General features: G+C 35.8%; 1 protein-coding gene across 2 annotated transcripts in view; it reads left to right on the top strand.

Annotated features, from left to right (window-relative positions):
• The window catches only part of LOC145668444 (uncharacterized), a 357,510-nt gene that overhangs the window by 87,269 nt on the left and 250,847 nt on the right, over positions 1–19,394 (top strand). For both annotated transcript variants that reach the window (XM_081736316.1, XM_081736318.1), the window contains exon 2: positions 4,631–4,766. In XM_081736316.1, coding sequence (XP_081592442.1) covers positions 4,631–4,766 — 136 coding nt within the window. The remainder of the gene's footprint in view (positions 1–4,630; positions 4,767–19,394) is intronic.

Raw genomic sequence — 19,394 nt, 5'->3', positions numbered from 1 at the left:
ACATTTTTACATTAAGAATTCCAAAGGATTAACCAATGTATATATATATATATATATATATATATATATATATATATATATATATATATATATATATATATATATATATATATATATAACCTCCTATATACAAAAGTAAGCAGAGTTGGCAAGAACCATGGTTGTTTCTGAAAATCCCAAAAACCCGTTTTGGCAAAACTATTCCATATGATGTATTCGTCAGCTAAGTTTCAACTTTTTTTTTTCAGTTTTGTGACTGATCGTCTAGTAATTTTTCATCCACCCGGGAGTGTATATAAATTTGGGTGCCTAACAATTATGACATTATAAACTATGCACGCAAATTTTTGGCCAATAAGAATCGCATATTGTATGTACTAACTGGCACACGTTTTATGTTTCATGTTTGTTTGTATGTTCGTTCGTTTTGTGTTTGTATATATATATATATATATATATATATATATATATATATATATATATATATATATATATATTCTTCATTGTCTTTCACTACAATTTTCGAAAAGAGCGAGACGAGCTTAGCGAAGGGCCTTAAGAGTAAGTGCTGTTAGTTTTCTAAAGATTAAACTTGAAAACAAAGAAAATTCGTGAATCGTCTTGGATTTTTTTTCAGGTCTCTTCTATCATATCAAAGAACTTATTCAAAGAAAAAATTCTTATTTATTACAAATTCAACACGATTTTTAAAATAAGTATGCTTAGACACCAAAGGTGTTCTTTTTAAATACTCATAGCATATCAACTCGGATCGTCTTTTCTATATCTTGTACTTCCAAACACACCTTCTACCATGTTTATCATCATCATAGTTATTCTGCCCTTATTGGCAGGTCACTTCTTGCAGCTGAGAAGCTTCCATGCTCCACTATCTTCCGCTAACCTCTTCGTCTTCATGTCCGATTTTTCTCTTTTGATATCATCCATTAATTGTAGCCTCTTTCGCACTCACCCTCTCTTTCCTGTCACCATACCCTCTACGACGTTCCTCATGATAACAGTTCCTTCTTATCCAATGTTCCAACCGGTTTCTCTTCCTCTTCTTAATATATTGTACTTTCTCCCCCATCATTTCTAACACCCAGTCATTCGTTTTCCGCTCAACCCAACTAAGTCTCTTCATTCTTCTCCACATCCACATTTCGAAAGCTTCCTGTCGTTTTTTATCATTCTTGCGTAATGTTCATGTTTCTGACCAATACAATTCCACGCGACGAGTTTTTCTTCAACTCTTTATTCAAGGTCCCACAAAATAGTATTTTCTTCCTCCTAAAGGCTTCTTTCACCATTCCTATTCTTGTTTTTATTTCACGTTCACATAGTTCATATCATCAATAATAATGCTACTCATGTATCGAAAACTAGTCATCTGTTTTACTTTCTCCCCTTCTATTTCTATATTTGACACCGACCCCTTGGTTCCAATTGCAATGGCATTTGTCTTTCTAACATTTATTTTCATGCTATATTCTTCAGTCCTTCCTTCGACATATTCTTATAAACCACGTTCATAATAAGACAATTTATTCTTAAGTATTATTTGTGTCATTGCTAGAAAAAATCGAACAACAATAGATACAATCTGCTATTTAACGATTTGTGGTTTTAACTTATATAGTACATAAGTTAAAAAGGAAGTCTATTCCAGCAGAATATAAACTATCAGCTATATCAGGTTGGAACGACATAAAAAAAAGTTTTTCTCGATTTTCTCAAAAAATTCGCATCTGAATTTGTGGCCAAGAATGACATTTTGTTGAGTTCCATGTGGTCCATCGACTTATATATGTCTTATCTTTAAACAATATTTATAGCCTCCTGACGCCCAGAGGAAATCGCGTACATGAAGCAGGAGGAATCTTAACTGCTGTCCAATTGCACAACATAAGGCGCTTCTGCTATTGTTTGTTTTCCAAGGAAAAATTTGAAGTGTAGAAATTACCCTACAAAAGGCTTCAACTCACCAAAGCTCGAGATATCCGCAGAAACAAAGGGGCAAATGTCGTTATGTTTTGTAGAGCCGGCTCTACGCGGGGTGTCAGGAGGATAGTCGAATAAAAGTTAGTTTAAAAGTTGATGATCACAACTTTTGGGGTTTATCTCACTAAACTTACTGTTTACAGTCGTCTTGCAGTGTTATAATTAAAAGCTTCATTAGTGAATGCTTCAAAGTCAGTTTCATCTTGATAAGTACTATGGTTCTTGTACATAATATAATCTGCTTTTAGGTTTGGTATTTAAAAAAAAAAAAAAAAAACGTATTTCTCAATTTTCTCGAAAACTACACGTGAGGATTTACATCCACTCATATTTAATGAAACATATCAATTAGTATGTGTCTCATTATTGTGCAAATCGTTCCCCGTTAAATGCTAATAATATTGTAGGTAATTTTCCTCTTTTAAAACTCTAAAATACCTCCTGTTCTCTTCTCAGCTTTTTCTATATTAGCTCTTTAGTTTTTCAATCCTCGGAGATAATTTTCTCCATTCTTCTCAATATCAACATATCCAATATTTAAATTCATTTTTCACTGGTCTTCCTTAATGTTCATATTTCTGTTTCATATATTGTAGTACAACGGTATATTATATATAACACATGAGCATTCTGTGTGCGTTGTCCATAGTTCGATTTCCAGTTTGAATATAAAGCCTCATTGTAGTAAATTTTAAGTAGAATACTTGTCTTATGAACCTCGGTACTGAAAAAAAGAAGAGTTAAACTTCAATATATTATTCAATCATTTTCATGATACTAACTGTGATATTAAACTAGATTTACGTTTTTATGGTCTCTTTCTAAGAGATTAACACATTCTTCTTGAGTTATCAATAACTTTTCAAACAGCAATACTTCCGAGCTTTTGCAGAGGTATAGCGTCCATCAAAGTTGTAGATGGATTCGTCGTTTTCTCTGATGAAACAGAATTATACATTAAAATAAATATGCAAGAATGACTTAAGGGTAGTAAATTTTTTTTTTTTAAATAATGCATTAAATATTCAGAATAATGGATTAAAAATAACATCTTCATGTAAGTATGAAACCACGCTATGCCACTGACTTTTTTTATTATTATTTACACTTACACGATCTTAAGATATTAACACGTTCAGGTTTATAAGAATTGTAGGCAAGGAGAGATTTTTTTGTGCTATATCTATAAGCTAACCGTGGCATGTATCATAGATTCCAAAAGTCATCATTGGAAGTTCATCACTTCAACAGCGTGGTTCAAAATATGTCCCTATGGTCGATAAGGGAAAATTATTAAATAGATAAGCATAAGTAACTACATGATAAGTTTTTTAAAGCTCTTTTTTGTTTTACTCGTCTGAATAGTGTAAGCACTTACAATGTTTGTGTATGGCAATATTAGTGTTTTCTACAGGATGTTTCAGAACAACACAGACAACGTTTGGAAGGTGATTCCTGACACCAAGATAAAGCAAAAAGTATAGACGAACCTGAATGCACAAATGCTTCCTTTCGGAGTTATAAGCTGCCGAAAACGTGAAAAAATGAACATTACAGATCCATAGCTCCAAAACTATGTTACCTAGCGTAGTCGGGTCAAGTGCCCTATCCAAAAATCCATGTTTCAGAATCCTGCCGTACTTCCGCAACAATTTTTATAGAGGTAGTTGGTGAGTATTTCAAATTATATGCCCGTACCCAAACTCGTTCTTAAAAAATTGTTGCGTGAGTAGCTTAGGATTCTGAAGCATGGATTTTTGGATAGGGTACATATTAGTTCCTAACTGAAGTCTTTATCCGACTACGGTAGGTCCCATAGCTTTGGAGCTATGGGCCTTTAAAGTTCATTATTTTCATAGTTTCGGCAGCCTATAACTCTGAAAGGAAGCATTTATGCCCCCAGGTTGGTCTATACTTTTTGTCGTATTTTGACGCCAGGAATCACCTCCCAAATGTTGTTGTTGTTGTTTTGAAACACCCTGTATATACTTCATAAATCCATAAGTAGCTGGAAAATATACAAAATCAGAAACTGATTACAAAACTATTATAGTGTAATTTATATTTATATTATTTTATATTCAAGCTCATGTGTAGATAATTTCTGTACTTTTAACGCCCAACACACAAACATAGAAACATTTTAAATGATCCAGTACAAATAAGGACAGTTTAAAGAAATGGGACAAATATGTCCCTTTCACGGGGAGTTAATATTAAATACAATATTAATATTAATATTAAGAGTTAGATTACATTCTTTTAAACAAAATTAAAACTTACTCGATTTACTTTGAAAATATAATACTTGGAATGTTTAGCTTTTTAAAATACTAACACTCATATCAACTGGTTCTAAGACTTGTCTAATAATGCTAATAGTGAAGTTATTCCTATATTATTAATTTGTGATGATTAATATTATTAATGTGTGATTATTAATCTTGGTAATCGTTTATTCTGCGAAGATTACAAATAAGTCATGTGTACTTTAACGTGAATCAAAGCCAAATATACTGAATTTGACTTCTATCTGTTTAAAACATCAATACCTCAATGATATGTCTTCCATTATAAGATTATGTTGTTCTTAAGATATTAGCAACTTTATATATTTTCCATTTTTCAGAGTGTTACGAACGTGTTGCCATAGGTCGGCGGCTAGACAGGTCGAAAGTCACTCGTACCTTGCCTCTAACTCTAGTCAAAGACTGCGAACGAGAATGCGATTTGGACAGCGCTGGATGTCGTGCCTTCAGTTTTGGGTAAGTTAGAAATATTGTATTATGGTTATATAGCCCACATTAAAGAAGGAAAAATATAGTATTACAATTTTACTATCTCTTATGTCAGTATATAGAAGGCATTAGGCAAGATTAGAATCTTTAGATACGCTTCACCATTTACACATACCTTTGTGCTGATTTTGAATTTAACTAATGAGGGTCTCTGGAACACAACCTTCAGTCACTAAGCATAGGAAAAATTGCAATTATTATCATTGTTTTCTAATGAAGGGGTTGTCTTAAAATGCGCCTCCATACCCCTTTATGTAATGTCCAGTTTTCCATATGAATGTACACAAGTTCAAAGTCAAGTTTTTAAAAGAACGTTTCCACATAATAACCATAGTGGTGGTTCAGATTTCACTTTAATACTACTTTTTAATTCTTAATCTCAATCTTGCATAAAAAATTAAAGCATAAGTGATTAACATTAAAGCAAACTCTTTAGTGATACACACAAAAAGAAAAGAAAAGAAAAGAAAAGAAAAGAAAAGAAAAGAAAGAAAGAAAGAGAGAGAGAAATTACAAATCCCCATGCTCTTAAAAATAAAATCCAGGATTCAAACAAAGAACAGGGAGAATGGATTATAAAAGACCTGTGACCAGGGGGTAAAAGTGAGGGGGAGCACAGGGGAACGCCGTTAACCCACTTCCAAAAATATCTATAGCGTCCTCCCACTTCCTAAAAAAATACAATGGGCAAAGATATACAGGGAGACGAAGTGACATCATGCGTCCCCTTACCTTTTCAGATCTACTTTTACCCCTGCCCGTAACCATAACATTACGATAGGGGACAGGCGCTCATACATACGTATAGGCTAAACTAATATTCTAAACGAAAATCTCAGGAGGCTGAAAAGTGGTGGGTACCTCCTAGCTATGGACCTAGATTGAAACTGTCGCTAATTAGTGTTTGGATTACCGTACTGCAGGAGTAAAAGTGAGGTTGAACGCAGGGGACGTCGTCTCCTCATTTCCATATAATATCTATGACGTCCCCCAGTTCCTAAAAATTACAATGGGCAAAGAATGGCAAAGGGGACAGCGTGATGTCATGCGTCTTCCTACCTTTTGAGATCCACTTTTACCTCTTATGAAAAAATTAGAGCCCTAATATAGTTTATTTCGTTGCATGGGTATTTCCCGTCAGGAGGTTTCTTTGTCAGATATTCGGATAAGCAATATTTGAATAAAAGAAGAAAAGTTGTTCGAATAATAAATATTTGAACAGAAGAAAAACAGTTTGAAGAATGACTATTCGAATGGCAGAAGAAAAATTATTCAAATAGAGAATATTAAAATAACACAAGATATTTTTTTCGAATAATGAGCTTCTATCAGTTAATTGGAATAATTTTAGCTCGTGTCTTAAATGAAACGAATTTTAAGCTGTTTTTTCTGGAATTTTGATAAATAATTTTTCGAATTTTCCAATAAAGCTAATAACAATCTAAAACTTTTACTTGTTAATGGACATAACGTTATCCATAACAAACTTACATGGTCCAGGACTAAATAGGTTATCTGTTGGACAACGACTTGTTCTTAGGTTTCCTTTGGTTTCTTCCATTTTCTCTCCACTGGTTCTTCCATAATCATTCACTTCCACTAGTCACCCATGTCTTTTACTTTTCAGAGCATAAGAGTGGGAAGAAAGTGAGTTTCCCCAAAATGAAGGAATTGCTTACTTTGTCCCAAAAATGACAGATTGACTCCGTTTTATAAAAATCATCCCTTTGATTTGCAAGCATTGATAGGATTACCATTAAAATATTTAGTTTGATTTTATGGTTGTACCATGACTTCCTGATCATAATTTCGTAATTTTTAAAGTATTTTTGTACTTTAGTTACAAAATACAGGATATTTATTTCAAAGCAATATTGCCATAAAATAGGACTTATGTGTAGCTACTGACGTGAGCAGCATTGCCCTATTATGGTCAAATATTATAAGAATACTCTCAGTAATTAGCAGCAATTTCGTTGAAATATCTTCCTACAGAGCAAGAAAGCACAAATTAAAAAAAAAAAAAAGAACTTTCGCGGAACGTAGGAGATAAAACTTCTACAATACTAAGTTTGTCTATCCCCTGTTGACGAAGATTAGAAATATCTAAAACAAACGACCCGCAAATCATGTATATGAATATTGTACGACAGCAATAATGCCAATTAGATGATCACTGAAGTTAAAATTCGTGCGTATGATGCAATAGAATGCGATGTTGCTTGAGAGCAACAGTGGCAAATGAAGGGTTAAGCTGGTTTCTAAGATACAAAGTTTGGAATTGGTAGTTTTAGAGTATTTTAAGTAGTACCATGAAATCAAACCCAGCATAGATTAATTTGATTTTAATTTTGGAACCTTTCTAAGCGGATTATTCTTTGAGAAACAGTTTCAATTTGTAATACTTCACAACAGCTACATATTTTCATAATCAGCCCTTTCGCAAAATATAGTATTTCCAGGAAGTTTCGACATCATTTTCTTTCTGTAGTTACTCATACATTTCACTACCCTATGAACTGGAAGATCTCAGGTATTCTATGTGACAAAAAGATTAAGTACCAGGTTGAAAGAATACTGTACGAAGCAAACATTTGCGGAATCAAGAAGGTACAAGAAAAGAAACTAGTCATAACCATAATGAAAATGTTCAGGTAAATGAGTGGTGTTGTCAGGTTAGATAAGAACAGAACTGAAAGAATAAGAGGTAACGTTAAAGTGATTGAAACGTCTAAGTGTGATATGGTCATGTTATGAGAAGAAATTATGATTACGTCGGCAAGAGAGTGGGGAAGATCAGTGTAGAAAGCATAAGAGAAAGAGAAAAAACAAAAAGAAGATGGATAGATCGTGTGAGTACGGACTTAGAAGGAAAGGGTTTAACAAAGCACAATGTTTGGCAACCAAGATCAAAGCGAATCATCATAAATATCGAACTCCGAGTGAGAGGGGAACGCCGGAGTAAAAGAAGAACTATTTTTGTTGGAGACCGTATCCTTGGAACGTATTTTTGCACAGTCATTATTTCAGCTTCCATTTAAATTACTACTTTCGTTATATATATAATGACAGCACAAACTACCTCGCTGTTATTGCGACACATACGCTCAACCAATTTTGTTTGGTTGGTTAGGCATAGATTACGAAAACAGGTTTTAAATTGTTAGCCTTACTGAAAAAGTTTATGGTATTTTTTTTTCATCGTATCGCACTACAACTAGCACTTTAATGCTTGTAGATGATTTAAATAGAGGTCTGAAGATTGCTATGCAAATCAAGCTTCTTTGCTACAATTTCCACATTTCCATGTTCAAAATGGAGGTTTTTTGTGGATTATTTACAAATGAGGAGAGATCATAGTCAGGCAGATCCACGTATGGAGAATAAGAGGGTAATTTTCTATTCGGATTCGTAGCTCTTCCACTTCCTGCATTGTCTGATGTGATTTATGTGCCTGACAATCATCCTGGAAGAGATAATCGTAGAAAACTAGAAGACCGTACCTAGACCTTTTCAGAAAAATAAACACACTGCTGAACAAGATTGCACTTATTTAATACAAAAACACATTTACGCATATTAAATAAGCGCAGTCTTATTCAGCAGTGTGTTTATTTTTCTGATTTTATATTCAAAACATATGACTATGATTGTGTGTCAGAACCTTTTCAGCACACCATTATCCTATATATCGTTCTTTGAGCGTGGAGAACTGCTGTGGTATCATTCCGATGATTATTTGGTTAAGGAATTATAGAAATATATCCAGGTTCCGTGTACATTTACCATCCTTTGCACGAAGCAGGTGCCAGCCCCTTGAAATTGAGTTAAAGTAGACATGCACGTCCCTACCTGTTCACGTTTCTGATAAAGTTCAACATTTTTGGAATTCATTTTGCCGTAATATTGTTTACGATCAAGTTTCATCTTCCATCACGACTGATGAACAATTAGTTCTCTACTCATCGGAACAGGTTTCAGCGATCTTTAAGGATTATCTAGTGATGGAGTAGACCATGTCGGAGAATTCACAGAATCTGATCTCCTATACATCAGGTCTTTCTCCAAATCAACCTTTTTTTTTAATCGTAGCTCACTTTTTCACTATGACATACGATGGTGTTTTGTCTTCATATATATTCGTCTGGTGGTTGTGGATTCCGTTCGATGATGTCCCACTCGGAAAGAAATCTTGTTAATATCGGGAATTTGGGCTGTCATTGTCACTTTGAACCCTGAAAAATACCCAGATATACATTCGCAGATATACTTATCAATACAATGGAAACACCTAAAAAAATTTAAAAAACGCAACGTACCTGATTATTACGGCCTTGGACCACTTTTCATCCTTACAGCAGCTCTGATACGACGTGGAAAGGAGTCTTAAAGGCTTTAAATGGTAATTAAGTGGAATTTTGCATCATTCAGATTGGAGTTTCATCACCCACTTCCGTCAGAGAAGATGGACCCGGAAGTCTACGTCGGATTCGTGTGTTTAAAACGAACCACATATGTTCAATTATGTGCTATCTGAGGATTGGATGGGCTAGAAAAGGTGTTCAAGTTCATTCCAACATCCCTCAAACCTGTGCAACAGTTCCAGCTGTATGAATGGGTGCATTATCATCCTGAAATATGGTGCCATTACCAGGAACCATAGGATGAGCATGGGTCCTTAAAACTGCGACATAATCACGGAAGTAACTCAATCGTTAAGCCTCTGCACAAGGCTCACTGAAACCCAGGATAATGCACCAAACAAAATCACTGAGCCACCGTCAAGTTTCGCGGTTAGACGAAGGCACTGAGGATTATATACTTCTTTAGGCGTCCGCCACACATAAATATGTCACATATTTCCAGTCATCAGCGGTTATGTTGCATGTTTGCGGTACCATTGACGTCGTGCTAAAGCGTGATGATAGCTTATCAGCGGTTTCGTTCCTGTAACCCGACCTTGTATGTCCATATCATGTAAGTCGTATAGGACTATAATTGCGGAGACAGGGTCCATACTTATGTATGGAAAGTACTATTTGAATTCCTCCATCACTTGCATCATAGTCGCACTACAGTCCTGAGTGACATCCTGTTTTAAGATTCTGTCACTAAGAGTTTTCTTTTGATCAATGTTCCTCTTCGCCGATGTGATTTTGCGTCAGTTTTGTAAACCATTACCATGTTGAACATTATTCCTCACTATACATCCAACATATTTGGTCTTCCATCTAGCCCGCACCATATAATCGAGTGTCAACAAGTTGTCCTGTTTGATAATTAGAGAAATAGCCCATTTTACATATTCATCATCTACTCAGTTCACTGCACACTGCCGTGGTACTTCTCATGTAGTACAGAGTTTGCCCCAGGCCCGTATCCAAGGGGGTCTAGAGGGGGCCGGACCCCACCCCCTAAATTTTTACCGGCCACCCTACAATTTTCATGGTAGGCTTGCAAATGAACTATAATATGGTGATCAACTATAATATGGTTGGATTGGCTCCCCCCTAACTTCTACCCGGCCCCCATTACATTTTTGGACTGACTTCGTTTGCTCTAAGATCCACTACCAACAGTCTGGCTCTGCGGTCTTTGCCTTGCTTTTCCCAGCCCAGACATCTGACTTCAGTTGTTTCCATTTACTTGATAAGAATCTGTAGATTTGTCACTTTATTCACATACCTTTTGTAGATTTTTACTGGATACGAATTATCAACCTTCACACGCAACAACCTTAACTACATGATATTTTCCAATCTAATGTAGCGAAAATTAGAACCCAAGAAAGTTCTTCTATCTTTCACATCCAGTGTGCAAATTAAGGGTCTATTAAGTAAGTATTATGTATTTGATACGAGAAGTAATTAATTTATTTTCTATTATACACACGTGTATAGCTGTGAACATTCTCCCAGAGATAATTTTCAATTATTGGAGAGGGGGATAGGATAATATTTAAAGATAAATATCCCTTCCTCATTCACCCATTAATGCTTGTATTGACCAATTCTTATCGACCCCATGCTCTTAACAAAATCTTCAATAAAAGAGAAGGGGCACAGTGGCTCAGTTGTAGCAAGCTCACTGGTGCGAGTGATCCCGAGTTCGATCCCCGGCCAATATAGTAGTTGACAAGATCGTTTTCAGGGTTTTCATGGATTCTCCGGCTTTCTCTCGCATGTTCATTCCACCAATTGTTTCATAATCTTTAATTCCATTGCCCTTCTGTCTCCTTTAGCCTAAAGGGACGTAAAATTTTAGACCCTGAAATGTAAAACTAGAAATTTCATATCAAAAACTTAGAAGAATTCAGTCAGAAAGTTCATCCTTAACTAGCAAACAATATCACTGATTCTGTATTACCACATAGTCAGGCTCGTTTTCACCCTTCATTCATAATTATCATACTTCTAAAGTTCTCGTGGTTACGAACCAGCCACTTTAACTAAGTTTATTCTTTTCCCTCCTTGTTCAACCTTGTTATTGCTTGTCGATCCCGGACCTCGTGGAAAAAAGGTGAGTGCGCTAGCCGCCATACTAGCGAGAAGGACTTTACTTGATCTAGATTAAGCCATTGATATCATCTTACATACTAGCTTAATCTACAGGGTGAGGCGTAAGTCGGTTAACACCCATGTAGCACACGAATAGCTTGGCGTAAACACTTGATTCATGGTATATGTTGTTCGGGTGGGTAATAGACCATATCGCACGTCATGGTTGCCATAGCAGTCGTCTTGGATCCAACTTTGGAATTTTAAATGGGAAGGAGGCATGTGGGGTATCATTTGACACCAACTTGAACATTGGTGCAGTTCATTTTTACCTACAGTTATGGTTAAGTTATTGAGTCACAAAGAATGAAAATTTGGCGTTACAGCATGTGGTCTATGTGCTGTCCTTCTTGGGCAAGACACACTGCAAGGCGCCTCTATCAATTCGCATGGACTCCAATTTCAACGTCCCGGAAATTGTCTATCGAGACATTGTCGTGAACATAACGCATGGTGAGGTGGAGCCCCGTCTTGCTGGAAAATGGATGGGAAATCACCGTCCTCATTCAAGAGAGCAGGGAACACATCATCCTATAGCAGTTCACGATATTTCTCAACAGTCAGGGTGCCGTAGATGAAGTACGGTCCAATAATGGGCGTCTCCCAGATTCCACACCACACCATTATCTTTTCAGCACTTACTTCTTAGTTGTCTTGGCGTCAATCTGGGTTTGTGTCACTCCAGTATCTGTGATTTTGTTTATTGACCTCTCTGGGGACGAAAAATAATGCCTCATCGCTGAAAAGAACACGTTGTGAGAACATAGGATCCTCCTCACACCTTTCTGTGGCCCATTCAGCAAACTGCACTCACCTGTCTAGAGCATCCTGTGTTAACCGCTGCTGGAGTTGCAGCTTGTATGGGTGCCACTTGTTCATATTGTAAAACTCTGTCCCATATAGGTTGTAGGTAGAGCGTGGTAATAAAAAGAGTGTCCGGAATCGACTCCCACTACCGGCTTTTATTATAAAATTCGCTATAAACAGCATTTTACAAAAAATACTACAAAGATAATTTCTCTATACTTGTAAGGTTAGATATAGGTAGTCTTTGACCGAGAGGTTGCAGACAGGATCTCCACAAAGCCCCGTAGCAGGCTAGGCAGAGTGGCGATAGGGTTCCCCAATACTCCGTGGCAAGCAGTAAGGAGGTTAGGTGTTCACAGAGCCCCGAAGCAGGCTAAGCGACTGAGGTTAGGATTCCCAACAAAGCTCCGAAGCAGGCTAAGCCAGGAGAAAGGAAAAGCCAAGAGTCCCGAAGCAGAGAGTCTTGGGGTTAGGTTACTCCTAATGTTCGGAAGCAAACAGTAGGAGGGACACCAGTGAACTGGTACTGGTCCGCTGTCGGCTGCCGAATTTATAGATTCCCAGACGGCGGTGGCGCTGCTGCTTCGATGTCGTCGTCTGCAGTTTGTAGTGGATCCACGTGATGTGTAGTGTCCTCTCTTAAAACCATGTGGTGGTGTTTATAAACATAAGCGTAAAGAGTTGTTTGTACATAATACCACATGGGACAATACAATATGCAGCACCCATAGCACTGAACGCTGACTGATTCCTGTTATGGCTTCCACACGACGAGAATTGCGTTTTGGGCTTTTCACAGCAGCAACCAACACTTATGTTGCCTAGTTGCTACATCACCTGAAACAACAGAGAAAAACATTCTGTAATCTCAAATTTTCACCCTTTGTGAAGCAATAGCTTCTTAACCAATAACAGTAGGCAAAAATGGACTGCACCACTTTTTCCCTGAGATGGAGCTCGTGCCAAACAATACCGTACATGCCCCCTTCCTATTTAAAAATTCAAAGTTGGATCCAAGATGGCGGCTTTCAAGATGGCCGCCATGTCAACCATGTCGTGCAATATGGTCCATTACCCACCCGAACAACATATACTATGAACCAAATATGAACGCCAAGCCGTTCGTATGCAACAGGGATGTTAAAAACTAAGAAAGTGTTATTAAAAAAAAAAAATAGTCTCGTATCGCAACTTACGTTTAATTAATAGTTAATTTTCTTAGTCACAGCTATGCTTATATTCAGGTCAATTCAGCTCAGTTATCTTCCTTTTTCTCCACGCCTTTGTTCCTTACAGTTCTGTTTTATTTGTTTCTATAAATTTTTAACGTAGTTGATATGTCTCAACCAAAATCCCAAGTTAATTGTCAACAGTATACACATGACTCACTTCATCTTCGACTCTATTTATCCATGATCATCAATCAAATTAATTTCATCGTTCAGCCTGTTCTCATCATTCTTATGACTGGAACATTGAAGTAAAACGAAACCTAACCGAGACAATTTCGTTTGTAGGAATACAAATTCTGCCCCATCAGCAATTCTGAACGCTTACATCTTTGACGTATGAAATCATCTCTTCCTCTTTCATGATATTCGATAAGTATCTTATACAGAACACCATTTTGGGTACTTTGAAACCAGTTTTCTTCACTGAATTAACTTGTTTGTGCATCTTCGGACCAATAATAGTGTTTAATTGGGGAAGTAAATTTCTTTGGCTTTCAATTAATAGTCACCTAATGTCATTCTCTGGATCTTCATAAATTTATCAGAAACAAAGAGTTTCAGAAAGCTTGCTTGCGATCTACGAACTATGAGGCCTATCGTTACAGTGACACAATAAACTTTATTGCTCTTCCCCGACGAATCCGTTTCCGTTACACTACAAACGCGGATCTACTTATCTGCGAACTGCTAGTGCAAGATTCTACCATACCCCGCCATTCAAATCTCTCATTGGATCGATTTCCTTCAATAAATTAATAAAACATACACTAAGGGGTCACAATCTTTGAGGTTACATATAATTGTTGTGATCAACATAACCATGTACCGTGATTTCGTGTACTTGGGTTCACTGCATGTCTGAATTCGTTCTAAAGGTTCCTGTGAAGCAGTGTCTCAAAATTATTATTCTTCATTATAAATATTCCCCATAGATCTAAATGTAATCCACTTCCGAAGAAATACGTTACATCCTGCAATTCCTTTCCTAATCTTCAAACATCGTAAGTCATAAAATAATTTAATAATTTAGTATGGCCTATCTACCTTAATGGAAATGGAAGTCTAGTAAAAAATTGATCTTCAAAAGTAGCAAGTATTATATACAAAGAAATATGCAAAATATTTTAGTTCAAGATTCAATCGTCAGTTGCTAATATATTCATTAGAAGTTTGCATAAAATTTCTTTTTATTGAGACAAATATCTGGAAGACGTATATTTTACTTGATACAAAAGGCTGACCTCAGTAAACAGCTGTTTTGCACGCCGGATTAGTAGATTTTCCAAGCTTTATTACAATCGATAGAATTGCCTAACTCATTCCAAAATTATAATTATTTAAATTGACTTTTCGCATCCGAAATCAATAAATTTACTTAATTCCATAAATATTATTAAATTTCCTAAATGAATTACCCTTAAGTCACTATCAGTTGTATATTTTTTCCGAAGTCCAGTTCTAAATAAATCTCCTCCCTGCACCCGAAATCACTAGATTCTGTCCATTTCATGATGATTATGCATGTCGCTAAATTAGTTTTCTTTTTATTTTAAATATATTTCAGAACGACTTTTCCGAAAGATGGGTTCTTGGTAAATAATTTTATCAAATGAAATATGTACTACAGTATAAGTCAATGTCATGATAAATTTTATCCACTTGAAAAAAAAAACAATTACCTTTAAATAAGTTTTCCGGAAATATATTACTTTCAGGGGCTCGAACATTTCTAGTAGTCCTATATTGACAATATTCACATCAATCGGTTCAGGATGACTAAATGAATCAAATGACACTGTTTTACTACTTCTCTAAAGTCACTTCTAGTTTAGAATCACAATTTTCTTTCCTCTTCCTTGGAATTTCTAATAACTCTGGGCAACTAAAGATATCCAGTGACCATTTCCGCAGACATCAAATCTTGACCATTTCCTCAAATTTATTTATTTATTAACTTCTGTTTTAAATTGCAACGTTAAGGCACTTTGCCTTGTCTTACACTTAACAATTTAATACAGTGATTAGGAAATAACAATTACAAATCATCATATATGCAATATATAGAAGCACATTATAACTAAAGAAAATAAAATAAAAAGAGATAAACGTCCAAACAGAGAAGAAACTACGCAGGAACGTACCTTTAGTGGTCTGTCTCAAGAAAATTTTATTTTAATTTCCTTTTAAACAGAGAAATAGTTGGTGAGTTTCTAATATCAGGGATTGTATTCCATAGACGTATAATGCCTACTGTAAAAATTTTCGGGTAAAACTTTGATTTATGCAGTGGAATTTTTTAAAGTTGAAGATTAAATGGAGTGTGCCTGTATGGAATGAAAGGTTCCTAAGACATGGAATTGGTTATACAAATACTCAAGTTAACCAAACTTCAGAATTTAAATAATGCAGTTAAGCTCTGATATAAAGAGAAAGTTTTCAGATTAAGCAACTGTAATTGTTTCCTACAAGGAGTCGAATATCATATGGCGTCAGGTTAAATATAAATCGAATGTACCTGTTTTGTATTCTCTGTAGCCAGGAAGAAATTTTTCAGTTAAACTTTGATACACAGTACCGTAGTAGTACAAGTAAGATAATGCTAGTTTAAATTTTATATCTTGCGAAAGCTGTTTTTAAGTCTCTGTAACGAATGTAAGGCTGAATAAGCTTTTCTGCGTATTTTTCTTATATGATCTGACCAGGTAAGGGTTTTGCTAATAACGATTCCCAAATTGACAATCGTCTAACAGAATGGAATTATGGGACCGTTTAGAACTAAAATTACTAACAGTGCTTCGTCAATGCTACTTAGTATTGATCTCGAACCTATAACAATCATTTCCTCTTGTTTTGATTTATTTTCAACCTATTTTTATTTCTTTCGAGACGTCATTAATATATAGTGAGAAAACAAAGACCCAAAACCGCTTCTTGCGATACACCACTGCAATTTTTAAGCAATCGGATCGTTTGTTTGGAGTGACAATACACTGTCCACTTCCTAATACTTCTACTCCACCGAATTGATGATTGTGGAAAATGATAGGAGAATTTTAATCTTCGTTATATCATGATCAATCGTTTGAAATGCTTTGCTGAAGTCTAACAACAACAAAATGGGCAATGTTACTTATCCATCACATATTTTATATCACCCGTTACTTTTAGTAATGCTATAATTTGAACTTAACCCTTTGGGGATCCTATGGTACAATTTGTACCATACGCGTTTTTCATGGTACATTGCGTTATTTCTCTTCTATTTGAGCTTTTTCGTCCGGGTTTTTTTGTTTTCCAAGTCTAGAGGCCTTGTAGAAGACATTACGTAAGGTTTCAGACCGTCCTGCGTCCAGACATAGGAGGTGATGACGTCATAAGTCAAAAATTTCTTTTCTCATTTTCTAAGCCTATGTTCAATATTTTTTGGCGGGCTTATTTTTCTACGTAGAAGATTGAAATTTTGCACAAACATTCAGTCCACCAAGTAGTATTTACCAGATTTTTTGTTCCGATGTCAGTGCTAAAACAGGATGGGGGGAACCAGAGGGGCAAAGGGGTAAAAAAAGGGATTTTTTACCCCCAAAATCCCGTTTTTCGTTATTTTCCCGCCTTACATACATGATAGGACCACGTGAGTCATACCGTCTGAAAGGCAGTTCTTTTCTGAAGAGAACGACGGTCGAATTATTATTCTAGGATAATTAGGGCCGTCTCAGTGAATTTTTATCCAAATATACTTCTGTATAGGGTAAAAGTGGGGCATGGTAAGGAAATTTTTTCTGGCGGGCTTATTTTTTCACGTAGAAGATTGAAATTTTGCACAAACATTCAGTCCACCGAGTAGTATTTACCAGATATTTGTTGCGATGTCAGTATTAAAACAGGGGGGAACCAGAGGGGCAAAGGGTTAAAAAAGGGATTTTTTACCCCAAAAATCCCGGTTTTCGTCATTTTCCCGCCTCACATACATGATAGGACCACGTGAGTCATACCGTCTGAAAGGCAGTTCTTTTCTGAAGAGAACGACGGTCGAATTATTATTCTAGGGTAATTAAGGCCGTCCCAGTGAATTTTTATCCAAATATACATCTGTATAGGGTAAAAGTGGGGCATGGTAGGGATTTTTTTTCTGGCGGGCCTATTTTTTCACGTAGAAGATTGAAATTTTGCACAAACATTCAGTCCACCGAGTAGTATTTACCAGAAGTTTTTTTTCGATTTCTGCGTAAAAACAGGGGGAGTCCAGAGGGACAAAAGTTGAAAAAAGGGAAATTTTGTCCCAAAAAATCCCGTTTTTCAGGAATTTCCCGCCTTAGATACATTATGGAGACATGTGAATGGTACCGCCTGAAAGACAGTTCTATTCTGAAGAGAATGATTGGCGGATTATAGTCCTAGGGCAATTAGGGATGTCTCAGGATTTTTTCCCTGAGATCATAGTGTTTTATGGTAATTTGGGGCATTGTGGGAATTTTTGATAAAAATTCTCCGCCCTTACTATTCAAGATAGAAACTTGAAATTTGGCACACACATTCAGTATACCAAGTACTATTTATCAGATTTTTTTTAGATGACTACGATCGCACAGGGGGGGTCCAGGGGGGGGGGCAAAGTTCGAGAAAAAAATTTTCCCTCCGAAATTTTCACTTTGACATTTTTTCCCGCTTCTGGTATATGGTATGAGCATGCAAGTGGTACCATTTGAAAGCCAGCTCTATTCTGAAGAGAATGAGGTATGAACCATGATCCTAGGATAAATAGTGACGATACAGTAGCTGCTTGACTGAAAGTCTAAAAAATAGCCCAAAAAGCCAGGATCCTTCCTGGATTGAAGACTGTTTTAAAATGGAGAATCGTGAGAAAGTTTGATATTTGCTCTTTTACAATGATTTCCAGTGTTTTCAAAAAAGCTGAGAGTATGATGATTAGGAGAAACTCATCTTGTATAAGTTAAAAATTTGGGTAAAGGATGAATAAACGTGTCTTTTCACGTTGAAAGAAAATGTTCCGAATAAACTTAAAATTTTTAATTTCAGCTAGTGCGTTTAAGAGAGAAGAAATAACTATTTTAATCAACATTATTGTTATATCATCTGCTCCAGCAACATTCGATTTTATTTTATTAATTGCTGTGGCTACATCTGTTGCTACTACGATAAAACTATTGGGCACTCCTTGCTTTGAGTACCCCGGTATTCAATTGTACAATTTTTATTCTTGTTTACTAATCATAGGCATAACATTAAATGACTCGTTAAGCTCATTGAGAAAAATGTTGTAGTGTTCGATATGTCTGTTTACTGAATGGCCTGTCCCAAGCATTTTAAAATTGCACCATAATATATTAATTAGGTTCACTCCCGGTTTAAAGTCACAATTTTCTTTCCTGGAGTCTTAGAATTTCTACTGACTCTGTATATATAATATGTACATGAGTTGACTCAAGAGTGATGAAACGAATCGGTTAATAAAAGTTTCGACTTCTTCCGGTTTAGAGTCACAATTTACTTTACGAAGCCTGAGCATTTCTAGTGATTCTAGAAAGATAATCTCAACATTAATCGATTAAGGATGACGAAACGAATTGAATAATGCCAGTTTTGGTCTGTTCCAGTTTACAATCACAATTTCTTTTGTGTAGTCTGGAAAGTTTAGTTTTTCTACTCTCGTAATAAGAATATCATTCAATAAAAGTCAAGATCAATAGTCTGTGTAAATAGGGAAGTATTGCAGGTGAAAAATTAAGCGATATACCTCTGGATAATGAACTTCCAAAAGATGGAACAAAGTTGACTTTAAATTTTGAACTTGAATTGATATAATTCTTTTTTTTTATTAATTTATTATTTTTTTTAGTTTACCATACATTCACTCTATTTCATTGACTGGATAACACACACGAATCACTACCTTTACAACATTTGTATTTATTTTATGTGAGTTTTGGATATTTACAAACGTTAAGTCATAAAACAAATGGCAAGGTGGGCTTTGTTTC

This window comes from Thermobia domestica, chromosome 13 (genome assembly GCF_964235325.1).
Source record: "Thermobia domestica chromosome 13, izTheDome1.hap1.1, whole genome shotgun sequence".
NCBI lineage: Eukaryota > Metazoa > Arthropoda > Insecta > Zygentoma > Lepismatidae > Thermobia > Thermobia domestica.
The sequence above is the reverse complement of the archived record's forward strand: the minus strand, read 5'-3'. Positions and strand labels throughout refer to the sequence as shown.